The 19,230-nt window shown below is 49.3% G+C and overlaps 6 protein-coding genes across 6 annotated transcripts; 4 read left to right on the top strand and 2 right to left on the bottom strand.

Annotated features, from left to right (window-relative positions):
* Positions 1–178: 178 nt before the first annotated feature.
* ANOM_001068 (ESCRT-II subunit protein SNF8) lies at positions 179–1,027 on the top strand (the record flags this gene model as incomplete). Its single annotated transcript, XM_015546325.1, has 2 exons — positions 179–654; positions 715–1,027. The coding sequence occupies 2 exons, from the start codon at positions 179–181 to the stop codon at positions 1,025–1,027; spliced, it is 789 nt and encodes a 262-aa protein (XP_015411591.1).
* A 637-nt stretch (positions 1,028–1,664) lies between these two features.
* nip1 (translation initiation factor eIF3 core subunit c) lies at positions 1,665–4,328 on the bottom strand (the record flags this gene model as incomplete). Its single annotated transcript, XM_015546324.1, has 3 exons — positions 1,665–1,746; positions 1,796–3,920; positions 3,998–4,328. 3 exons carry the CDS (start codon positions 4,326–4,328, stop codon positions 1,665–1,667), a joined length of 2,538 nt encoding a protein of 845 aa, XP_015411587.1.
* Positions 4,329–5,482: 1,154 nt separating this feature from the next.
* ANOM_001066 (putative protein kinase Yak1) lies at positions 5,483–8,563 on the bottom strand (the record flags this gene model as incomplete). Its single annotated transcript, XM_015546323.1, has 8 exons — positions 5,483–6,252; positions 6,306–6,664; positions 6,728–6,847; positions 6,903–7,162; positions 7,215–7,374; positions 7,429–7,628; positions 7,678–7,949; positions 8,011–8,563. The coding sequence occupies 8 exons, from the start codon at positions 8,561–8,563 to the stop codon at positions 5,483–5,485; spliced, it is 2,694 nt and encodes an 897-aa protein (XP_015411586.1).
* Positions 8,564–10,527: 1,964 nt separating this feature from the next.
* On the top strand, positions 10,528–14,209 carry ANOM_001065 (DNA-dependent ATPase RAD26; the record flags this gene model as incomplete). Its single annotated transcript, XM_015546322.1, has 3 exons — positions 10,528–10,728; positions 10,777–10,850; positions 10,903–14,209. 3 exons carry the CDS (start codon positions 10,528–10,530, stop codon positions 14,207–14,209), a joined length of 3,582 nt encoding a protein of 1,193 aa, XP_015411589.1.
* A 1,696-nt stretch (positions 14,210–15,905) lies between these two features.
* Positions 15,906–16,667, top strand: ANOM_001064 (uncharacterized protein; the record flags this gene model as incomplete). Its single annotated transcript, XM_015546321.1, has 3 exons — positions 15,906–16,313; positions 16,376–16,480; positions 16,549–16,667. Exons 1-3 carry the CDS (start codon positions 16,019–16,021, stop codon positions 16,665–16,667), a joined length of 519 nt encoding a protein of 172 aa, XP_015411588.1. The 5' UTR covers positions 15,906–16,018.
* Positions 16,668–17,369: 702 nt separating this feature from the next.
* ANOM_001063 (uncharacterized protein) lies at positions 17,370–18,796 on the top strand. The gene is made up of 3 exons (XM_015546320.1): positions 17,370–17,899; positions 17,958–18,566; positions 18,635–18,796. Exons 1-3 carry the CDS (start codon positions 17,800–17,802, stop codon positions 18,769–18,771), a joined length of 846 nt encoding a protein of 281 aa, XP_015411590.1. The 5' UTR covers positions 17,370–17,799; the 3' UTR covers positions 18,772–18,796.
* Positions 18,797–19,230: the final 434 nt, after the last annotated feature.

The following is a 19,230-nucleotide window of genomic DNA, read 5'->3' as shown; positions in this document are numbered from 1 at the left end:
AGCCTCTATTGGCACAGCGACCTTCCCCTTCTGGGTGATCTGCTTAGGGCAGATACATGTCAGCTGACAGCCTCCGATAAGGCGCTGCGATAACCGATGACATGACGCTCATCGTGATGTTCTCCATACCCCACGTCCCTCCTCTCTGCCTAATACCTATCCTAGACTATAAATTGCCATGGCATCGCGTCGAGGTGTCGGGCTAGGCGCCTTCGCAAACCGCTCCCAGGCTAGCCAATCCTACGCCAATCATGGCGCCAATCTACGCTCCACGCATCTCTCCTCCCTGCAGGCACAATTATCCGTGTTCCAGTCATTACTCCACACATTCGCATTAGAGCATAGCTCGACGATAAAGTCAAATCCAACATTCCGTGCAGAGTTTGCTCGAATGTGCAATGCGATCGGTGTTGACCCACTTGCAGCGAGTAACGTCAGAGGCAAGAATGGTCGGAAGGGAATGGGTGAAGGGGCAAGCTTTTGGACCCAAATTATGGGCGGGGATATGAACGACTTTTACTTCGAGCTTGCCGTCCGTATAGTAGAGCTTTGCCGGGAAACAAGGAGTGAGAATGGAGGCTTGATAGGCGTTGAGGAGTGCCGTAAACGTGTAGGTAAAGGCAAGGCTATAGGGAGCGGGTTGGAAGTAGCTGAGTATGAGGCCTCGAACCATGCAGTACAGAAGGTATACTAATTGCTATTTTTGTAACTTAGTGACGATGTTCTACGTGCCGTGAAGGCTTTGGAACCCTTGGGCTCTGGATTTTCGATTGTCCGCGTTGGTAGCAAACAATACATCCGATCGGTCCCGAAGGAGCTTAATACAGACCAGGCCACAGTGCTCGAGGTTATTCAGATCCTTGGCTACGTGAGTATATCCATGTTGCAAATAAATTTAAATTGGGAAAAGGCCCGGGCGCAGACTGTTATTGATGACCTTCTGGCGGACGGTCTCGTCTGGCTTGATGGCCAAGGTGAAGAGAATGAGTATTGGTCACCACAGAATCTACTTGACGATAGTGGATAATGCTGTTGTCTAGTGGAAAGCTATTCTTTTTGATCAGGAGAGATGTTCTATTTCATGGGTGTTATGGCGATCGAGTGGATAACACCCAAAGGTTTCGTTCAACCAATTCGAAACCTCATTTTTACAGACGATGAAACATAAGTAGCATCTGAGGCTGTGGACGCATAAAGATTAATAGAGGAACAGCCAAATTACCAGATGGATTGGCGAAGTCTGGGGTATTGACGCTGCCATTCTGGACCACGTCCTCGGGAAATATATATTTTCGGGCGACCCGCAAGATCCAATCGCTAGTCTTACCACGGCCTGATATACGGATGAAAATTATAAATATATCATCATATTCGTATTTCCACGTAAACATACCTAGAGTAACTGTTTCCTGGTCCGAATATGTCTATGTTTACGTCCGTTTCCTTGCTTTTGCTTTGCTTCGAGCACCTATTTCTCGACCACGCTCTGTCCAATTCTAAAAGGGGATTTATCTGTAAAAGAGAAAATGCCATATGTATCAAGAAAGGAATAATCGAGAGATTGACAAAACATTCGTCAATAATAAGAGCACATGGGATCATACGTAGTTAAATTCCAGGAGCATTAGAACCATGAAAACAAAAGGATGCCATTACAAACAATTTTATGCCTTGATCGCTCCGCCCAATGCACCACCGCTGAATTGCTGTCCACCGGGCCGACGGCCTTGTTGGCCGCCTGGCAGTCTGGGTCCACCACGGGCTTGGCCTCCACGTCCAGGGCCACGGCCTCCACGGGCGCCGGCGCTGATCGCGCTGGAAAGCGTTGGCCATGCCTTGAGTGCGCTGCTCGAGAGTCTTCTCGTTGGCCTCCAGAAGGTTCATCGACTTGTCGGCAAGAGTGACGATCTGGGACTGGAGACGCGACAGCTCAACACCCTTGCGGAAAACGATGGCATCGTTGACCTGGTCAAGAGCAGCGGCGAGCTCCTCATGAGAAATCATACGGCTGATGATGGCGGCAATCTTCTTCTCAGACAGCTCGAACATGCTTGACAGGGTGGAGATAGAAAGACTATCGTAGAAGGGAGCATATGTGAAAAGGTACGTTCTCAGGCCCTCTTCTTGGATCTGCTGAGACAGCATCTCCTTGATCTTATCGGGCTGGGGCATCAGATCCCAGATCTTGATGGAGTTGAGCATCTCTGCAGCCTTCTTCCAGTCACCCGCAGCAAGGAACTTAGCGCTCATGATGACACCATCACGAGTGTTCTCTGCAGGGCCAGTGAATACTTGACGCTCATTGTAATCCAACATACGACGGAAGGTCTTTGAGATGATACGGCGCTTCATTTCGGGTGAAGAAGAGGTCTGAGCCATGAGAGGGACTTCCAAGAACATGCTCGAGGTAAGGTAGATGCACTCAAGGAGCTCAAGGTTGATGTGCATGTGGAAGGGCAGCTGACGCTGACGCTCAAGACGCTCCTGCTCAGGAGAAACAGTAGAGTAACGTTGGAGGATGATACCTTGAGCGAGAAGTTCCTTCTGACGGCCACTGCCACACACTTCGGACAGGGTATTTTGGGCCTCGTAGATAAGGCCAGCACGGAATGCGCACAGACCGATTTGAACCAGGGTCCTGTTGAAGAGAATCTGGGTGTTGACATCGAAGTTGGAGATGTTCTCGGTAAGGTGAGACATGAGCATCAAGTCACGAGAACGGTAATACTGGTCGTGCAAGGCAAGGAAATAGATCTGGCAGAGCATGGCACGGGCCCTGATGATACCGTCACTGTATGTGAAGAGATAGTTGCACAGGGTCTGAACCAGTCCTGTCACGTCACCCGCGCTTCCACGAGGAGTAACCTTGGAGTCCAACTCGGAGGGAAGTTCCTTCCAAGTACCCTCTTCCAGGATTGTAACAACCTGAGAAGGCTTGAAGTAGATGTGCTCCAGCCTGCGCATGACAACCCGGTTGAGGCTGTCCTGACGCGGGTCGCTCTTCTCAGCCTGGACAAGACCTTCAACGTAGGCCTGAACGCGGACAAGGTTGGTATACAGCTGCTTCTCATCGCTCAGACGATCGATGTATTCAGCAGTGTGGGGATCGATGTGTTGCAAGGACCGAGTCAGCTCGTCGTCGAGCCTCTCAACGTGAGACACGATGCTGCCTGGGACATGCAGGGTCTCGCCTGGCTTGACCTGGGGTTGCTTCTCATCATCTTCCCACTCTTCAGCTCCCTCAGTGACAACATGGTCGCGGTTGGTCTCGAGGACAGACAGCAGAGCAGCAAGTTCCTTCTCAGCAAGCTTCCATTGATCGACACTCATGTAGTTGGCGGAAGACGTAGAGCTAATATCGAAGCGGGTAGAGAGAAGAGTGAGGTAGACACGAATGCGTTGGTAAGGAGTCTGAGCAACCTCCAGGAGCTTCTCCATGGTCTTGATCTGCTCGAGGCGGTCTGTGTTCTTCTTTCCTCTGGACTCGACAATGACGCGGAGGTGCTTGAGAATGCTCTCTGGGGTGTACTGCAGGGTCTTGCCACCACGGCCAACAGTAGCGAAACCATCATCAGTAGCGGTTGCTGCTGCGGGTGCCTCGACAACGCGCTCAACCTTGGTCAAGCGCGGGGCCACGACGGCGGGCTTAGCCTCCTCTTCCTTGCCTTCCATGTAGCCATCCTTATCTTTGCGATACTTTTCGATATGAGTGGCGTACTCCTTGTTGTTCTTCTTGATACGTTGCTTGACCGCGTTGAAACCCCTGGAGTTGCTTGCGTTCATCGATTTCTTGGATGACTTCTGCTTCGTAACAGCCTCGTTCACGAAATCCTCGAGATCGGCAACGGCCTTGACATAGATTCTGGGAACTGGGCCCGATTGCGTGACCTTCACGACCTGGCGGTTAAGCTTATCGAACTCTGAATCCTTTTAGTCAGTATGCATGTACCAAAGTTATCCCTACACGGCCATATTTTTCAGACTATATCCAACGCACCTGACGAAATAACAGCCCAGTCGTTGATTTTCTCGGCATTCTCGATCAACTTGATGATGCCCTCAAGTTCCTCCAGTCTCTTATCCTTGGCACTCTTCACAACCGTTACTTTCTCCTCATCCTCGCTCTCCTCGCTCTCCGATGCATCCCTCAAGAAACGATTGGCACCGGTTTCACCCTCGTCATCGGAGGACTCCTCCTCCGAAGTCTCCTCCTCCTCCTCGCTGGATTCCTCCTCAGACTTCTCCTCCTCCTCGCGATCGGTGAGAAGCTCCTCCTCATCCGAGCTGGAATCGCTGTCGCTACCGCTACCGTAGAAGAAACGCGACATATTGGCGGATTTTCAGGTAATTCGGACCGGAAAACGTCGCGGGGTTCAAAAAATGGCCGTCTCCTTAGGTGGTGAGACGCACGGTCGTGGGATGATTCGAAGGACGATTCCCTTAAAGCCCGTCGGTTCGCTCTCAGAAAATCAAGTTGTGAGGGTTGGAGCCGCAGAGTCAGGCCGCGAGCCACAACGAAATTTAAGCGAGGTGGCGCCTAACCGTATCGGGTAATCGTCCATCGTACTACGGATCGCGCCTCCGCGACTAAAGGTCCTAACAATGCGGAGAGGATTGTTCATATCAAATAAATGGGCTTAGATAATAGATCTACATAATCAGGCGGCCTCTCCTTCCACCTGCATCCCATTAAGTGAGTAGGAGAGAGTAGCAGAGACTTTCTTTGCGCAAAAACAGACGGTGGTTCGATATTGATGAAATCCAAATATCCAAGCTTAATGATGCTTCTCTTAAACGGGTTCGAATCAAAGGTAGAAAAAAAGGAAACAGATTTATGATGGGAAAGGGCGTACCATTTCCGGACAGAAAAGAAGAAGCAAAAATGTAACATTTAACATGATAATGCGGTAACAAATAACATAAATCGCGGTCTTTCCAAGTACTCCTGGCTATGCGACAACAGCCACATGCACAAATCTGGAAGAACTCGACTGCAAGACAGTAAACCGACGGCGAGCACCCGAGCACCCGAAAGGCGGTTGTGAATAAGAACCCCTATGTAGCGTCGGGGGCGTCGTCGGCGAATCGCCCGTGAAATGTTGCGCACTCAGCACCATAGCGGGGGACTGATTTTATTTTATTCCCTCCTAGCCAAAGCTCGAAGCTATGCCGTCTGCTAGTCCGCAGACCGTGCCAGACCAAGTGCACAACTTGAATGAACAGGGTGCGCATTGGAGGACTTTTCATTCACGATCGGGGTATGTTGGATGGCAAAGGCTAGTGGCAGAGGGGTTGGCAGGGAAGCGGGCAAGGGTCCAAATATCAAGCAAAACAGAACGATACTTTGGAGCAGCTCTGCGGTCATGCCTCGAGAGGACACGCATCTGGAGCTTATGCTTGCCCGGTCCAAAGTGCACTCGCTAATACAAGATGTTAATGCACCCACGGGTGCCACTCAAACTGGGTTTCAGCACATTTGTGCTTAGTGCCACTGATTCTGACCCATGAAGCCATCTCCCCCTAATACACCGTCTTCAAGGGTCCTAATGAAGTCACGATTACGTGTGCCACCTGCGCGACTTCCTCGTCGTCGTTGATTCGCAGCACCGGTGTCAACATATCCGTCAGGAGGGGGAGGGTAATATGCCGGGCTGGGCTGTAATCGAATGGGTGCGTTCGGGTCGAGATGGCTGGCAACTCGCTGAATGGTCGGTGGGACCCCGCCACCCTGAGGGTCCATCGTGGAGGCACGTTGCCGACCCGCTCTTGTAGTTGCCTGGGCATAAAGACTCTGGGATGGTGCGTACTGTGATTGGGGCATCTGGCCTGGCATAAGATTCATCTGATGACCGTAGCCAGGTGGCTGCTGGGTAGGGTATGGCGGAGGGGCGCCTTGTTGGTGGCCTGTGAACACTCCGTTGTACATGGGAGGTGGGGGCTGGGCATGAGTGGGTGTGTGGAACTGGTTCAGTTGCATCGAGAAGGCAGTCTGTGCAGCCGACTGAGCGTGTGCTGCTTGCGCCGCTCTTTGTTTGCTTGCGGCCTCAGCCTGCTGCTGCTGCTGAATACCAGGAGCAACAGTCTTGTTAAGAGAGGAATATTTCAGGTTCATGGGAGGTACAAAAGGCCCTGTGAACTTCTGTTGTGTGATGAAAGGATGCAGCTTGGCTTGTTGTGGAGACCACCGCTCCAGCGGATTGATTGATAGCAAGCCGCGAACAAAATCAATGAAAGCCACTCGGTTGTTTAGCTCTGGTGCATTCTGTTAGCGAAGAGAGTATGTGCTGTCTTTGTTGGAGACAAACCTCGCTCAATTTCTGCTTGTTTCATGTTTTTTCTCGGCATCGGGTAGCTTCGAATTATCTCTTCTAATGTCGACGCCTGGAAGTACTTTTTGCTCGGCTGCTCCTTCGTGCCATGCTCCCGCGAATATTGCTCCAGGCTTTTAAGGCGATATGTCTTTCTTCCAAACTCGTCCTGAGTCTTTTCGAAGAATTCACCAGACTGTTTTCCCATCTCTAACATCCACGTTGGCGGCAGACCTAGCATTTCCACAATCCGGCAAACCTGATTGTATTCTGAAGATCCTGGAAAGAGAGGTAACCCCAGGAAGAGTTCAACGACGATGCATCCAAGTGACCACATGTCGATCGCCGAAGAATAACTAACCCACGTCAATCTCGGGTTAGCATTGTGGGGAGGGAGGGAAGATTGAATATAGACGTACGGTAATCCAAGGAGAACCTCCGGGGAACGGTAAAACCTTGACTGTATATATGTATAGACCGTCTGTCGTTCATCACAAGCAGAACCAAAATCGATGACCTTGATTATGGGACTCTCCAGACTGAGAAGCTCAAGTTAGCTACCAAGCCCTGTTCATCAGCGAAGCAAGGACTAACTTTTTTAACAATATATTCTCTGGCTTCAAGTCGCAGTGAATCAAGTGCGCCTTATTCAGCAGGCTCAACGCGTTTAGAAGCTGTTGAGCAAATACACGCACTAGTGTCGTGCTCAACCCTCGGAATTGGTTCTGTTTGATTAACTCGTAAAGATTCACACTTAGTATTTCAAATACCAAACAAAGATGCTGTCGGTGAATGAATGTGTCCTTAAGTCGTAGCAGATGGTGGTCATCATTCTTGTCATATCTGCTGTTGAGCTGCGATAGAAGTAAGTATGCGGGCTCAAGTGCTGAGTAACGAAGAGCTTACCAGATCCAAGACAGACACTTCCATCATGCTTTGGTTGAAATATGCGGTCTTGTTCTTGATTACTTTGACAGCCACGACTTCCTGTGTTTTTAGGTTCTGACACTTCACGACTTGTCCGAAAGTTCCCTGTCCTAGTACATCGAGAATGAGGTAGCGATTCCTAGGATTGTCAATATAGACGGTGATAGACGAGCGGATGGGTGATTAAACTCACTTGTGGCCTGCTTCCTCGCTCCCCAAAATGTCGTTGACGTACAGAATGTAGTCACTGTCCTCATTGTCGTAGCCATCATTCTTGACGCCCTTGCTGGGCTTTGTCAAAACTCGCCTTGGGTTTCTCGAGGATTCGTAGTTAAAGCCAGGGTTGCATATCCGATATGTGGCAGGGAGGTGCGTAGTCAGGGCTTGGAGCGGCTATGAAGATGTTAGAGATACAGCAAGTTGACTAACTCTTGGTACATACACTAATGAAGCCACCCTCAGGGTTAGCACGTCTAAATGGGGGTTGCGCATTAACGCGCGGCTTCAGCTCCTGAACAGATTTGATCTTCTGGAACTTTGGTACTGGGCCTCGGCCTGGTTGTTGGCTGCCGCCAGATATCGACGCAGAGCGAGGAGATCTTCCATCTTGTCCAAAAGGTGCACTGAGTTGAGAACCTGCCGACGGGGGATAAAATTGCTCTGGGCTCATGTCTGTGGGCTGTAAAGGGGGAAGCCGCGGGGCGCGTGAACCAGCTGTTCCATGGGTTACGTCAGTCACCTAACTTCCTAAGTCCGCAAGAAGACGTGAGCTTACAGGGAGGCGACTGAAACGGCTGAGGCGGCGAGGAGTAATTTGGCACTCTTGTTGGCGAACGGCGAGATTGATTCGGCCCAGGCGGAAAGGCATACGCGTTGTGAGGCTTTCCGGGACTCGTATTGTAGGGCATCGAGGGTGACAGCACGTTCATCGGAGAATACCTACGGGCGGCCGATGATTCCTCACTGGGAAAGTATTGGGAGGAAGGCCGGCTATGATGGGATGGTCTTGTTGAATATTTCGCCCGGTTATACGGATCCGCATCTTCCATTGTCGTGTCTGCATCGGTGACATAATCGCGGCTACGTGGCGTCGCAGCTGGAGACGACGCCATCGATACGGATTTTGAGTTCATACCGGCCGACGCGGGCTTTGCTGCGACACCGGGGGTTTGAAAGGCTTCGTAGGTGTATCCCACAGGCGGTTGGGACTGTTGTGGTTGACCGCCGTATTTGGGACCGGGCTGTGGTGGATTAGACGTCAACCCATTATTCAACTGCGCAGGACGACCCATTAAGGGATCCTGGTATGGCTGCCACTGCGAATCCATCTGTCCGTCCTCTTAACACAATGCCTCACATATAACGGAGACTGTCCAGGTCAAGAAATCGGAAGATGACCTTGTCGTCGTGGAAAGCGCACATGCACCGCGACCGGGTGATATACGGTAGTGGGGATGTCAAACGCACGTATCGCGATCAGGCGGAGACGAAGCGGAGCACGAGCGAGCCCTGAAAGCAATTCAAAGATAATGAAAGGAAGGAAAAAGGAATTGAGGTTAGTTGCGATTTGTGTGGCACTTCATCATCCAGACGACTTGTCGCTATGGGGAGGAGGGTTTGGGAGTTCCAAGGGCGAGGCGACCAGTAGACGACGGATGGGGTGTGGGCAATTCACAGTGACGACGTGCGCAACAAACCGAAGTCGATGGGGCTGGCTGACACGCCAAGGGGCTGGGGAAACGAAGGGAGTACCGACTGCTGGAAGCCCCGGGGGTAAAGGGGAATCCAAGCAGAAGCACACAGCCAAAATTGAAGACTGTGTGAAAAGGTGGTGGAAGCAACGTCCAGCCGAAGAAGAGCTGACAACGACTAATTGCGGAGGGGGCAAGAAGAAGAGGGAAGGAAGTGAGGTTGGTGGAGGTGGTGGAGATGCCTGAGATTCGAGGGGAGTTCTTTGCGGTTGAAGGCCTCAGGCTGCCGTTGGGCTTAACATGGCATTCGGGGCAAGGGCAGAGGGCAGCAGCCCATAAAACTAATGTGTATGTGTATTTTGGATGATAGTTTATTCCTCTCTCATTAATAACAAAGCTAGACTACTGCTAGTTAGTCTTAATAGTGTAAAGGGCGCTTGTTTCTTTTAACTTCCTCAACATTCGTATTGGGTTGACCAGGGTGTATGAACGGGCTGCTGATCTCACGACTCGTACACAGTACGGAGTTTGAATACCTGGATTTGCTCTTCCGGAACGGTCCTGGGTTTTTACAGTCCTTCTGAAAGAAAACGAAATTTCTTATTTTGTTTGTCTATATTTTACATTTATTTATTTATTTACACCTTTTTAATTTCACGGGTATTATTTTAAACCCTTCCACTAGGGTTAATGGCTGTCATGAATATTTACTGCATTAGTCCTTAATAATACTTACAATACTCCCATAATTACTCAGTAAGTACGCAGTATTACAGAATAATTAGGTCGCAAAGCGGGTTCATAATGTGCACCTCATACCTATGTTTACCCCGTCCGGCTTGTATGTTCACAAGTCAGTTGCCGTTTGCAGCATGGAAAAGACAGCTTCGGAAGTCAAATACTAGGTAGTTATGCCCCGTGAGATGAAACTTAGGCGGAACTAAATAAGACCAACGAAGGAATTCCCCGATATTTAGTGACATGCTTGACATCCAACAGAGATGAGCCCTTGAATCATAATCGATAGGCATCAATCAGTCAACAACCTGAAAAAGTAGATTAATACCCAATCCAGACTATACGGCGGACGGCGGCCCCAGTGGCCCCCCAATGCCACCAGTGACGTGGGAGGCTAAGACATGACGAACGTCTGGTTAGTCAGTTTGAGACAGTCCAGCCCCAAAGGCGGTCAGTGACTCACTATCAGTGGAACCATTCTGCCGTAATTATGATCATCAAGTCTTGGATCATAGTTGTGAAGACCTTGCTGGTTCACTCACTTCTTATCTGTACTAACCCCCTGATGCATATGACTGATGCGCAGGGAACTGTATAACATAACCCAAGCCCAGCCTTAGAGAGGTCTTTATTTTCCCGAGGTCTCCAAGCAGTATCTTCGTCAAAACTGCCCGCCGAACATGTACTGCGCCACTCATTCTTAAGAGAGTTGTTGGATAATTCCTTACTTCTAAGATATACGCCTCCATTGAAAATTTACTTCGTACATCGTCTCTCCGCATCTAGTAATTCGAAAATCTTGGTATAGCAGCAGCTTCAAGTTCCGTTTCTCTTCATTTTCATTACCGAGTATGTCCAACAACATGGAGGGTGATTCGGAATCCTTAGCTCAGAACGAGCACTCCAAGGACGAACAAGCGATGCTCTCGGATGCAGTCCCGTCAACGAGTCCAGTGATCTCATATCAAGCTCCTGCAACGGGTGCAGATGAAACGAGCCGTCTACGGGAGCTTCAAGCCGACGTTCGCGACCAGGATGACCTCGAGAGAGATATATCTCGTCAGGTAACTGTCACCGTGCCGCTTTGCGATCTTGTTTACTAATGTATATAGGCCGATAGGTTGCTCATGGAGCAGGCAGACGAACGTGACAATAGAAGGCTAGAACGTACAACACATGAAAAAGAGTAAAACCTTCTGTGGCAAAGGCGTTTTTAATGTATTCTAATTTTCTTACAGAAAGCTTGAAGCGCAGATTATAAAAGCACACCAGCGGATGTCCCAGCCTATCGGTACATCTGCTCGGGTCCGCCTACAGAATGAGATTCAAAAACTAGAATCCCGTAATGCCGCGTTGGTGAATGACCTCGAAGAGATACAGCAACGCATTAATGAAAGACATGAAGGACAAGAATCTGGAGGGCCGGCTATGGGAACAGGTCGAATGCCTAATGAGTCTCGCAGAGATTATCTCATTCGAACAGGGAAGATCACACCATTTTCTAAAATGAGCACCGGCCCGAATGAGGGACCCCTTGCCAGTTTGCATGATGCTCTGATCGACGCCGAAGACGAGCGCGATGAAAGGGAAGCGTTGGAGGAAGTCAAAAATCGATCTGCAGTATCTCACCGGAACCTTGTGCGCCCTAGCTTTGGCTTTGATGAAGCGAGCGAAGGATCTATGGACGGGGATGAACAACCAAAAAAGCGGAGAAAATTGACCAAAGAAGCTAAGGACAGAGGGACAACCGTGGATTTCGATGAAATGGATGGGATAACAAAGACTCTGGGAGATGTACCTTCGGATGATGGCTCAGCAAGTTATGTAGCGTCGGAAGAGGAAAAGTCACCATCAGAAGACGAGGATGACTTTGTACCCGAGGGAACGCCGCCGCGATCCGCAGTCCGAAGCAAGGCCAAGAAGACCCCAGACGATGTCGAGGATTTCAGCGGGCTGGACGATGGAAACGAGAAGGTCTATCAATCCAGGCTTCAGGATTGGATCACCCGAAGAAGTGCTGCGCGGAAGCGTGCCTTGCAGCGCAGTACAAATTCTCATGAACATGAAGAACAGGAGGAGTGGTTCATGCCTCACCCCAGTGTACCCGACGTGGACTATGACAACGGATATCGTGTTCCTGGTGATATTTATCCCCTGTTGTTTGACTATCAGAAGACAGGGGTGCAATGGCTATGGGAATTACAGCAGCAGCAAGTAGGAGGCATTATTGGAGATGAAATGGGGCTTGGGAAAACAATCCAAGTCATTTCTTTCCTGGCTGGGCTTCACTACAGCAAAAAACTAACAAAGCCGGTCATTATTGTGTGTCCTGCGACTGTCATGAAGCAGTGGGTTAATGAGTTCCACCGCTGGTGGCCCCCTTTTCGCGTTTCAATTCTGCACAGCTCCGGCAGCGGGATGGTAAATATTCGAAATGAGAGTAGTAGGGAAGATGCGCTTCTGTCTCAGACGTGGGATAGTCGTCGTAGTCTGGGTGGGCTGAAAGCCGGAAGAAAAGTTGTCAAACGTGTGGTAGAGGAGGGTCATGTGCTGGTGACCACATACTCTGGCCTGCAGACCTACACTCCCCTTCTAATTCCAGTGGAATGGGGATGTGCTATACTCGATGAAGGCCACAAGATCCGTAATCCTAACACTTCGATCACTATCCATTGCAAGGAACTCCGGACACCACATCGGATCATTCTGTCAGGCACACCGATGCAGAATAACCTGACAGAGCTTTGGTCATTGTTCGACTTTGTTTTCCCAATGCGCCTGGGGACATTGGTGAACTTTCGAAATCAGTTCGAGTTCCCCATCCGTCAGGGTGGATATGCTAATGCTTCGAACTTACAAGTGCAAACAGCAGCAAAATGTGCAGAGACTTTAAAAGATGCTATTAGCCCGTATCTTCTGCAGCGATTCAAGATCGATGTTGCCGCGGACCTTCCTAAGAAGAGCGAACAAGTGTTGTTCTGCAAGCTCACGAAGTTGCAGAGACAGGCGTATGAGGCATTTCTCGGCTCTGAAGAGATGCAATCTATTCTCAGAGGCCGTAGGCAAGTGTTATATGGAGTGGATATTCTACGAAAGATTTGCAATCATCCGGACTTAGAGAGCCACAAACTTACGTCGCATAAACCAGGCTACGGTAACCCTGATAAATCAGGCAAAATGCAAGTTGTCAAGTCTCTCCTTGAGCTATGGAAGGATACCGGCCATAAAACTCTTCTATTTACACAGCATCGTATCATGTTGGACATCCTTCAAAAGTTTGTGGAGTCTCTGTCGGGGTTCAATTACCGGCGGATGGATGGCACCACGCCTATCGCCCATCGGCAATCGATGGTTGACGAATTCAACAATAATCCAGATCTTCACGTGTTTCTCCTCACCACCAAGGTAGGAGGGCTGGGAGTAAACCTAACAGGGGCTGATCGGGTGATCATCTATGATCCCGACTGGAATCCATCAACCGATATGCAAGCCCGTGAGCGAGCATGGCGGCTCGGACAAAAGCGTGATGTTACAGTGTATAGACTGATGACTGCTGGGACAATCGAAGAGAAGATTTACCACCGACAGATTTTCAAACAATTCCTCACTAACAAGATATTGAAGGATCCTAAACAGCGCCAGACTTTTCAACTCAGCGATTTGCACGACTTATTTTCTCTCGGAGAAGAAGGCCAAGGTCCAACGGAAACAAGCAAGATTTTCAAAGAAGCCGACATCACCTACGAAGAGGGAGGTAGCACGACCACTCAGCAGACACGCGCAGGTACTCGCGTACAGAGTCACCCGCGGGACCGACAAGATGAGGAGAAAGATGTTAGCCGTGTTGAAGGTGTAGCATCAGTTGAGAACTTCCAGGGCGACTCTGAGCCGCCGAGCGACAAAGACCAAGGACCTGCTGGTGCTAATAACGAGTCGCGTATCATGGAGGGCATATTTGCCCGCTCTGGCGTTCATTCCGCGGTGGAGCATGATCAGATCGTGAATGGCAAACGTGTTGTGCGGGCGGATCCCAAGATTATCGAAGCGGAAGCGAAGAAGGTCGCCGCTGAAGCCGCCGAGGAGCTGCGTCGAGCGGGAGAAGCAGCACGGTCTGTGCCCATTGGGACGCCAACATGGACAGGTCAGTTTGGGCTTGCCGGGAGACCGGAGGAGCCCGCAGCGCGCCTGGCCTTCGGTGGAGGCAGTAGTTCTGCGAGACGAGCTGCAGCCGGCCCGTCATCAGCTAGCATCCTGGCCAATCTTTCTGCACGCACACCTTCTTCCCGAAGCGGCAGTAACAGCCCCGCGCCAGGCAAGGCACCCAGTGGAACGGATTTCATTACGATGATTCGGGACTTTATTGTATCCCACGGCGGGTCCGTCCATACGCAGATGCTGATTGACCATTTCAACCGTTTCTGCACTACTCCACAACGATCAGCTGAGTTTAAGGAAATGCTTAAAACTATTGCTGTGCTGGAGAAGGGTGGACGGAACGGTCGAGGTAAATGGTCTTTGAAGCCCGAGTACGCTAAGAGGAATTAATTAGTCGTTTTCTGCGTTTACGTTCTTCTAAACCTGACGTTTCTCTTCTGGCCTCCCAGCTTCGTGTGTGGCTTGATGAGATGGGACAAACACTCCATTTCCTTCCCTCGGTGATAATTTTAGAAGCATTGGAGCAGTGGGCACCGTTTAGAATTGAGTAGCATCCTACCATGGATGGAATATTGACACCGGCTTGGGCTTGAAGTCTACTTCAATGGGTATTGACCCTCCCCATTATTTGTCTATCGTATATGATCTATATAATTTTTGATAGGAAGACAGAAGAATCTTCAATATGCATCTTCTTTCCTCTCCATATGGGCCAGTGGAGTATCAGGATATACCCAGTGTTTCACAACTTCGCTTTCTGCACAGGGATATTACGAGATGGATGTCGTCCACACAAGTTGGTAAGAAAAGATACAATTATGATTACTAGCGATGCAAGACGGTATTTCCCCCCAAGCGTATTGAAACCTGACGATCATGATGTAAGTAATCAATCGAATGCACTTGTATAGAAAATGAAGGATGCTCTTCTTCGAAATGGCTTCCCCTCTTTCCCTTTCCCCTTCCCAATTCTCGTAGTTCTCAACAATGATTGGCACTGAGTTGAGTTACTTAGCACGATTGAGCCTTGCATATTAGCGTATGGAATCGCAATATTCAGAGTGGTTCTGTGCAGTCCTTGCAGAATTGCCCCCAATGGTGGCTCTACCATGGATCTGGCGTGTGGAGAAAAGAACCGAGAGGACAATTATCGACGTAATTGACCATGGGGGTATGACAGTCTCAAGAGGTTGAACCCACAAAACTAATACTAGGTATGATTATCCTTAATCTGCCAAGAAATGTCCGAAAAACAGAGAAAAAGAACTCATGTAGTGATCCTTTAATGTCGATCTCAGTTGTGTCACTGCAGTAAATCATGACACAACACGGTATCGTAGAGGAATTAATAAAAATAGAAGCGACGATCAGTTCGATTTAATTAAAGACGTTTGAGATCTATTCAATCAGGAGCCTCAGAAGAATTTTCAAGACTACCTAAGAAAAGAAACATGATGTACCTTATGGAGTAGGTTCTGTATCAGAAATTATCCACATCGACTACACAATGCATTGCCGCACGGAGAATAGGAATCACACATGATGTACTATACTGTACGTTACTGTGTACATGTGCACTTCGAGGGAAATATTTCTGTACAAAAATAAACCGATCTTACTGTGTAGACTATGTGTGTGTTGGTGTATGTCTCAGAATCTTAGCGATTCTCCGCGTCTTCATCCCCCAGCAACCGACGATCGTTCAACTTCACTGGCCCACTGGGCAAAGGATCTCCGCTGCAAAGACCCAATTCCATGATTTCTTACGCAGACTAAGGGGAAAGAATACAACCGCATTCGGTGGAGCTCTCCCTCTACTGCCAAGTCAGTGACTGACCCCAACTGTCCGGAGTCCTGTGGTACTGTGTAGTACTGCACTTTTTCTTTTTCTTTTTTTTTTTTTTTCTTCTGTTTCCGTGAACGATACCAAACCAGTAACTGATCATTCCACTACTCGGGGAACCGGAGCCGATGTTCTCTCCACAGTCAAGGGAGAAAGTGCATGTGGTGGCTATTCGGACATAAATAGTGCTTCTATCCCATCGCCTCCCTTCGCCACCCCGCGATCGTACATTCCACATTCTCCTCTTCAATCCTGACCTGCCTCTTTTCTCTTCCTTGTCTGTTAGATTATTCTTTAAGAATCCTTATTACTATCGTGCCTAAATTCTCCGAACGAAACGCCAAATTCCTTTCACAATGAAATTCTTCTCTTCGCTCGCCCTGCTGGTCTCCGCCGCTGCGGCCAACCCCATTCTCCGCACTCGCGATACCCCCGAGAACTTTCATCTCAAGACCACTGGCGCCAGCAACTCAGCACATAACGACCTCTATGTCTACGGCTACCACACCGGTGCTGGACTCAACGATGCTGTTCTCACCTCGGACGTCGGTACCGCAAGCCCGGCCTTCCTGAACGGCACGAATGTCCAGTTCAGTCTCGACACGCCTTTTCCTTGGGGACTGGTAATGCGACCACAGAACAACTACGGCGGTAAGCTTTTCCCCCCTCCCCTGACCTCGGGACAGAGGAACATGGGATTAACGTTTTCACAGCGTGGGAGCCGGTCGAGATCAACACTGGATATGGTACCGGTAGTTTCTCCATCAACGATGACGGCTTGAATTGGTCGGAACAGCAGGGATTTGGCGGCTGGTTGGGTAAGTTTTCATATCTAGTGGAGCCTCAATCCGCTGTCAGGAACTCGCCACTAACATCCCCGCCATAGTCTGCGACTGGTACCACAATGCGCCCCAGCTCTTCTATCTGTTCAAGAACTCCAACAGGCAGCCTATCATTCCTTCCTCCTGCAGCACGGTTCAACTCGCCGTCGAGCCTGTTTCCTAAACGGGAAAATCTGCACGAGATTTGCCACTGGCATGCCATGGGTCTCGGAGTGACAGAGACTTGCTGAGTGGTGATTCACAGGGGATCGGAGAAAGACGTCCCGGTCCCTGAGACGATTGTATCAATAACTTGGATACGTACATGCTGATATAAACTTAAATAATCATAATGAGTCGGGTGGGATGGGAGTTGGATTTTGAGTGTATATTATTACACCGTGGTTGACGATCTTCGGTACTTAATGACCCTGATGTTACAGATAAATAGCAATAGCTAGCGGAAAAGAAAAAAAAATAAATTCAATAAACATGGCACACATCCAATAATCATCAATAGTTGTCGAGTGGCTGGTTAAGCGACCGGGAAAACCTCAACGGGAGGGAAACACTTTCAGATCGTAGCGATCTTCCAGAGGTATAGTTGACAGAAAGCATGGGGAATTTCTTTTTGAGGATACTTGCCGTACGTCAAAAAATGCCATGATAAGTTTATCGGCAACAAGAATGAATTAGTGTAAACTACTAATGAGTGAAGAAATCACACGGTCGCGTGAGTGCCTCAGGCCGGCCACCGCCCCAAAAATAGCCCAGCATGTCTCACATGCGCCCAAACGGGTTAGAGCAGCACCAATGAGTCCAGCGGGAGGTTCGTCGTTCCCGCTGTTCTTTTCGTGCCTTCCCTTTCACCAGCCCTTCTTATGTGTTTTGTCTATAGTCACTCTTGATTGCTGTTTTTGCGCCTTCATTTCGATCGCTTTTGCTCTCCCACTCCGACACGTTGGGTTGTTGCGATCCCCAGTCACTCGCTTTGTTTACTCGTTCAGGGTCCCCTCATATCATATCAGCCGATCTGCATGTTTCACCGGCCCACTGGTCTTAAATAGGACTTTTACAACCCCCCGTTGCCATTTCCTTCCGCGCAGAACCATTCGTCAGCATTGCATTGAACACGATACACCTTGCTAGGTTCATCCATCCACCGTCAGTCAGCGTTCGTTACTTGGACACATATCGCTCGAACCTCGGGAGGACACAGATCCAACCGTCGATCTAAATTTGAGATCTCCAGGGGTCCATCAATCCCCCCATATTTTGGTCCAAACCAGGCAGTGAATCTTTCGGATTAACCCAATATGCGGTCCATCGCTCTCCTTCCGTTGTTATGCCTCCTGGTCTTGCTGGGTATGGCCTCAGCTTGGCCACACCCGCACGGTGAAGTCGTGGCTAGAGCGGGTGAGTATCATCCGAGGCTGCTATCATCCTTTGATCAACAATCGACTGACCTCTATAGAAACAACCGCTGGAGAGACCGCTGCCGATAAAGCAACAACAGGTGCCGCTGCTACCACTGAGCACAGCGCCACGAAGACCGAATCCCAGAGCGACGCCACAGAAACCGGTAAAAAGACAGAGACAGGCAAAGAGACAGGGACAGCGACAGGCACAAAAACTGGAAAAGCAACGGGCAAGTCAACGAAGACGGGTACCGATGCCTCCTCTACATCGATCGATCCTCGGGACCCCGTGGGTGGTGTTTCGATGCTCACCTCCGCTGGAGCCACCACCTACTACAAGATCGGCGAATATGTGACCTTCGAATGGAAATATACCTCGCTTCAAGTAACTCCCTCGGCCGTCAACGTTGTCGCATCCTGCAGCAAGAACAGTGAAACCTATACCATCGCAAGCAACATGAGCGTCTCGGAAACCGGTAAGGTTGTCTGGGATACTAAGAAATACCAATCCAATGCGACGGTTCCGCTGTTAACCGCGACTTACACCTTGTTTGTCTACGATGCCAACTCCACGCTTGGAGACACCGCTTCTGCTGGACACTTGGGCTCGCAAATCGGTTACAACTTCGGAATGTACACTCCGCAGTCTTACACCCCTCTTGACCGTACGTTCTCCCTTCTCCCATGGTCATCAAGCCCCGTTTATAAACACGCTAACACTAACGCTCCCTAGATTACATCTGTGCTACTTGCAACAGTGCCCTCACTAGCACCGAACGCAACGCAATCAAGTTTGCCGTCGGCATGGCCGCTATCACCGTCGCATCCTTCACGTGGTTTGTAAGCGGCACCGGTGTCTTCTACTCGTAATTCTTCAAAACCGACCCCTGATGAAATTATACGTTACCGTTACTGCGTTGCATTTAGCTGAGCGAAATCTCATGATAGCGATCATCAGCAGGCTGGACTGGCGTTTATGTGATTAAATTGTGTAATATGGTTGGGATTTGTGATTTTGGATTCTTATTTATTTCTTCCCCTTGTCGATTAGAGTAACAGCGGTATTGTTATAATTATTCTATATGATGTTTGTCATTGTTTTATATGATATTGTCGATAGATAAATAGCTAATAGTGACTGATGTATATGAAGTGCATATATTATGAAGAATTTGGAATAAGCAACGGCATCAAAACAATCACGTTGCCCAGACAGCAACGACAGCATACTTAGTAGTGTACTCTACACCAACCCCATGCATTCAATTTGCATACTAATTCATAGTACTGTGGTACATTTACCCGACTTCACAAGAAGAAGGAAAAAAA

Source organism: Aspergillus nomiae (genome assembly GCF_001204775.2).
Source record: "Aspergillus nomiae NRRL 13137 chromosome Unknown contig00010, whole genome shotgun sequence".
NCBI classification, from domain to species: Eukaryota; Fungi; Ascomycota; class Eurotiomycetes; order Eurotiales; family Aspergillaceae; genus Aspergillus; species Aspergillus nomiae.
This window is presented reverse-complemented; position numbering and strand designations above follow the sequence as displayed.

Coding starts and splice junctions, on each gene's coding strand:
- ANOM_001063 (XM_015546320.1), top strand. CDS start 17,800: ATGCGGTCCATCGCTCTCCTTCCGTTGTTATGCCTCCTGGTCTTGCTG. Junction 17,900..17,957: donor TGAAGTCGTGGCTAGAGCGG/GTGAGTATCATC, acceptor TGACCTCTATAG/AAACAACCGCTGGAGAGACC. Junction 18,567..18,634: donor GTCTTACACCCCTCTTGACC/GTACGTTCTCCC, acceptor AACGCTCCCTAG/ATTACATCTGTGCTACTTGC.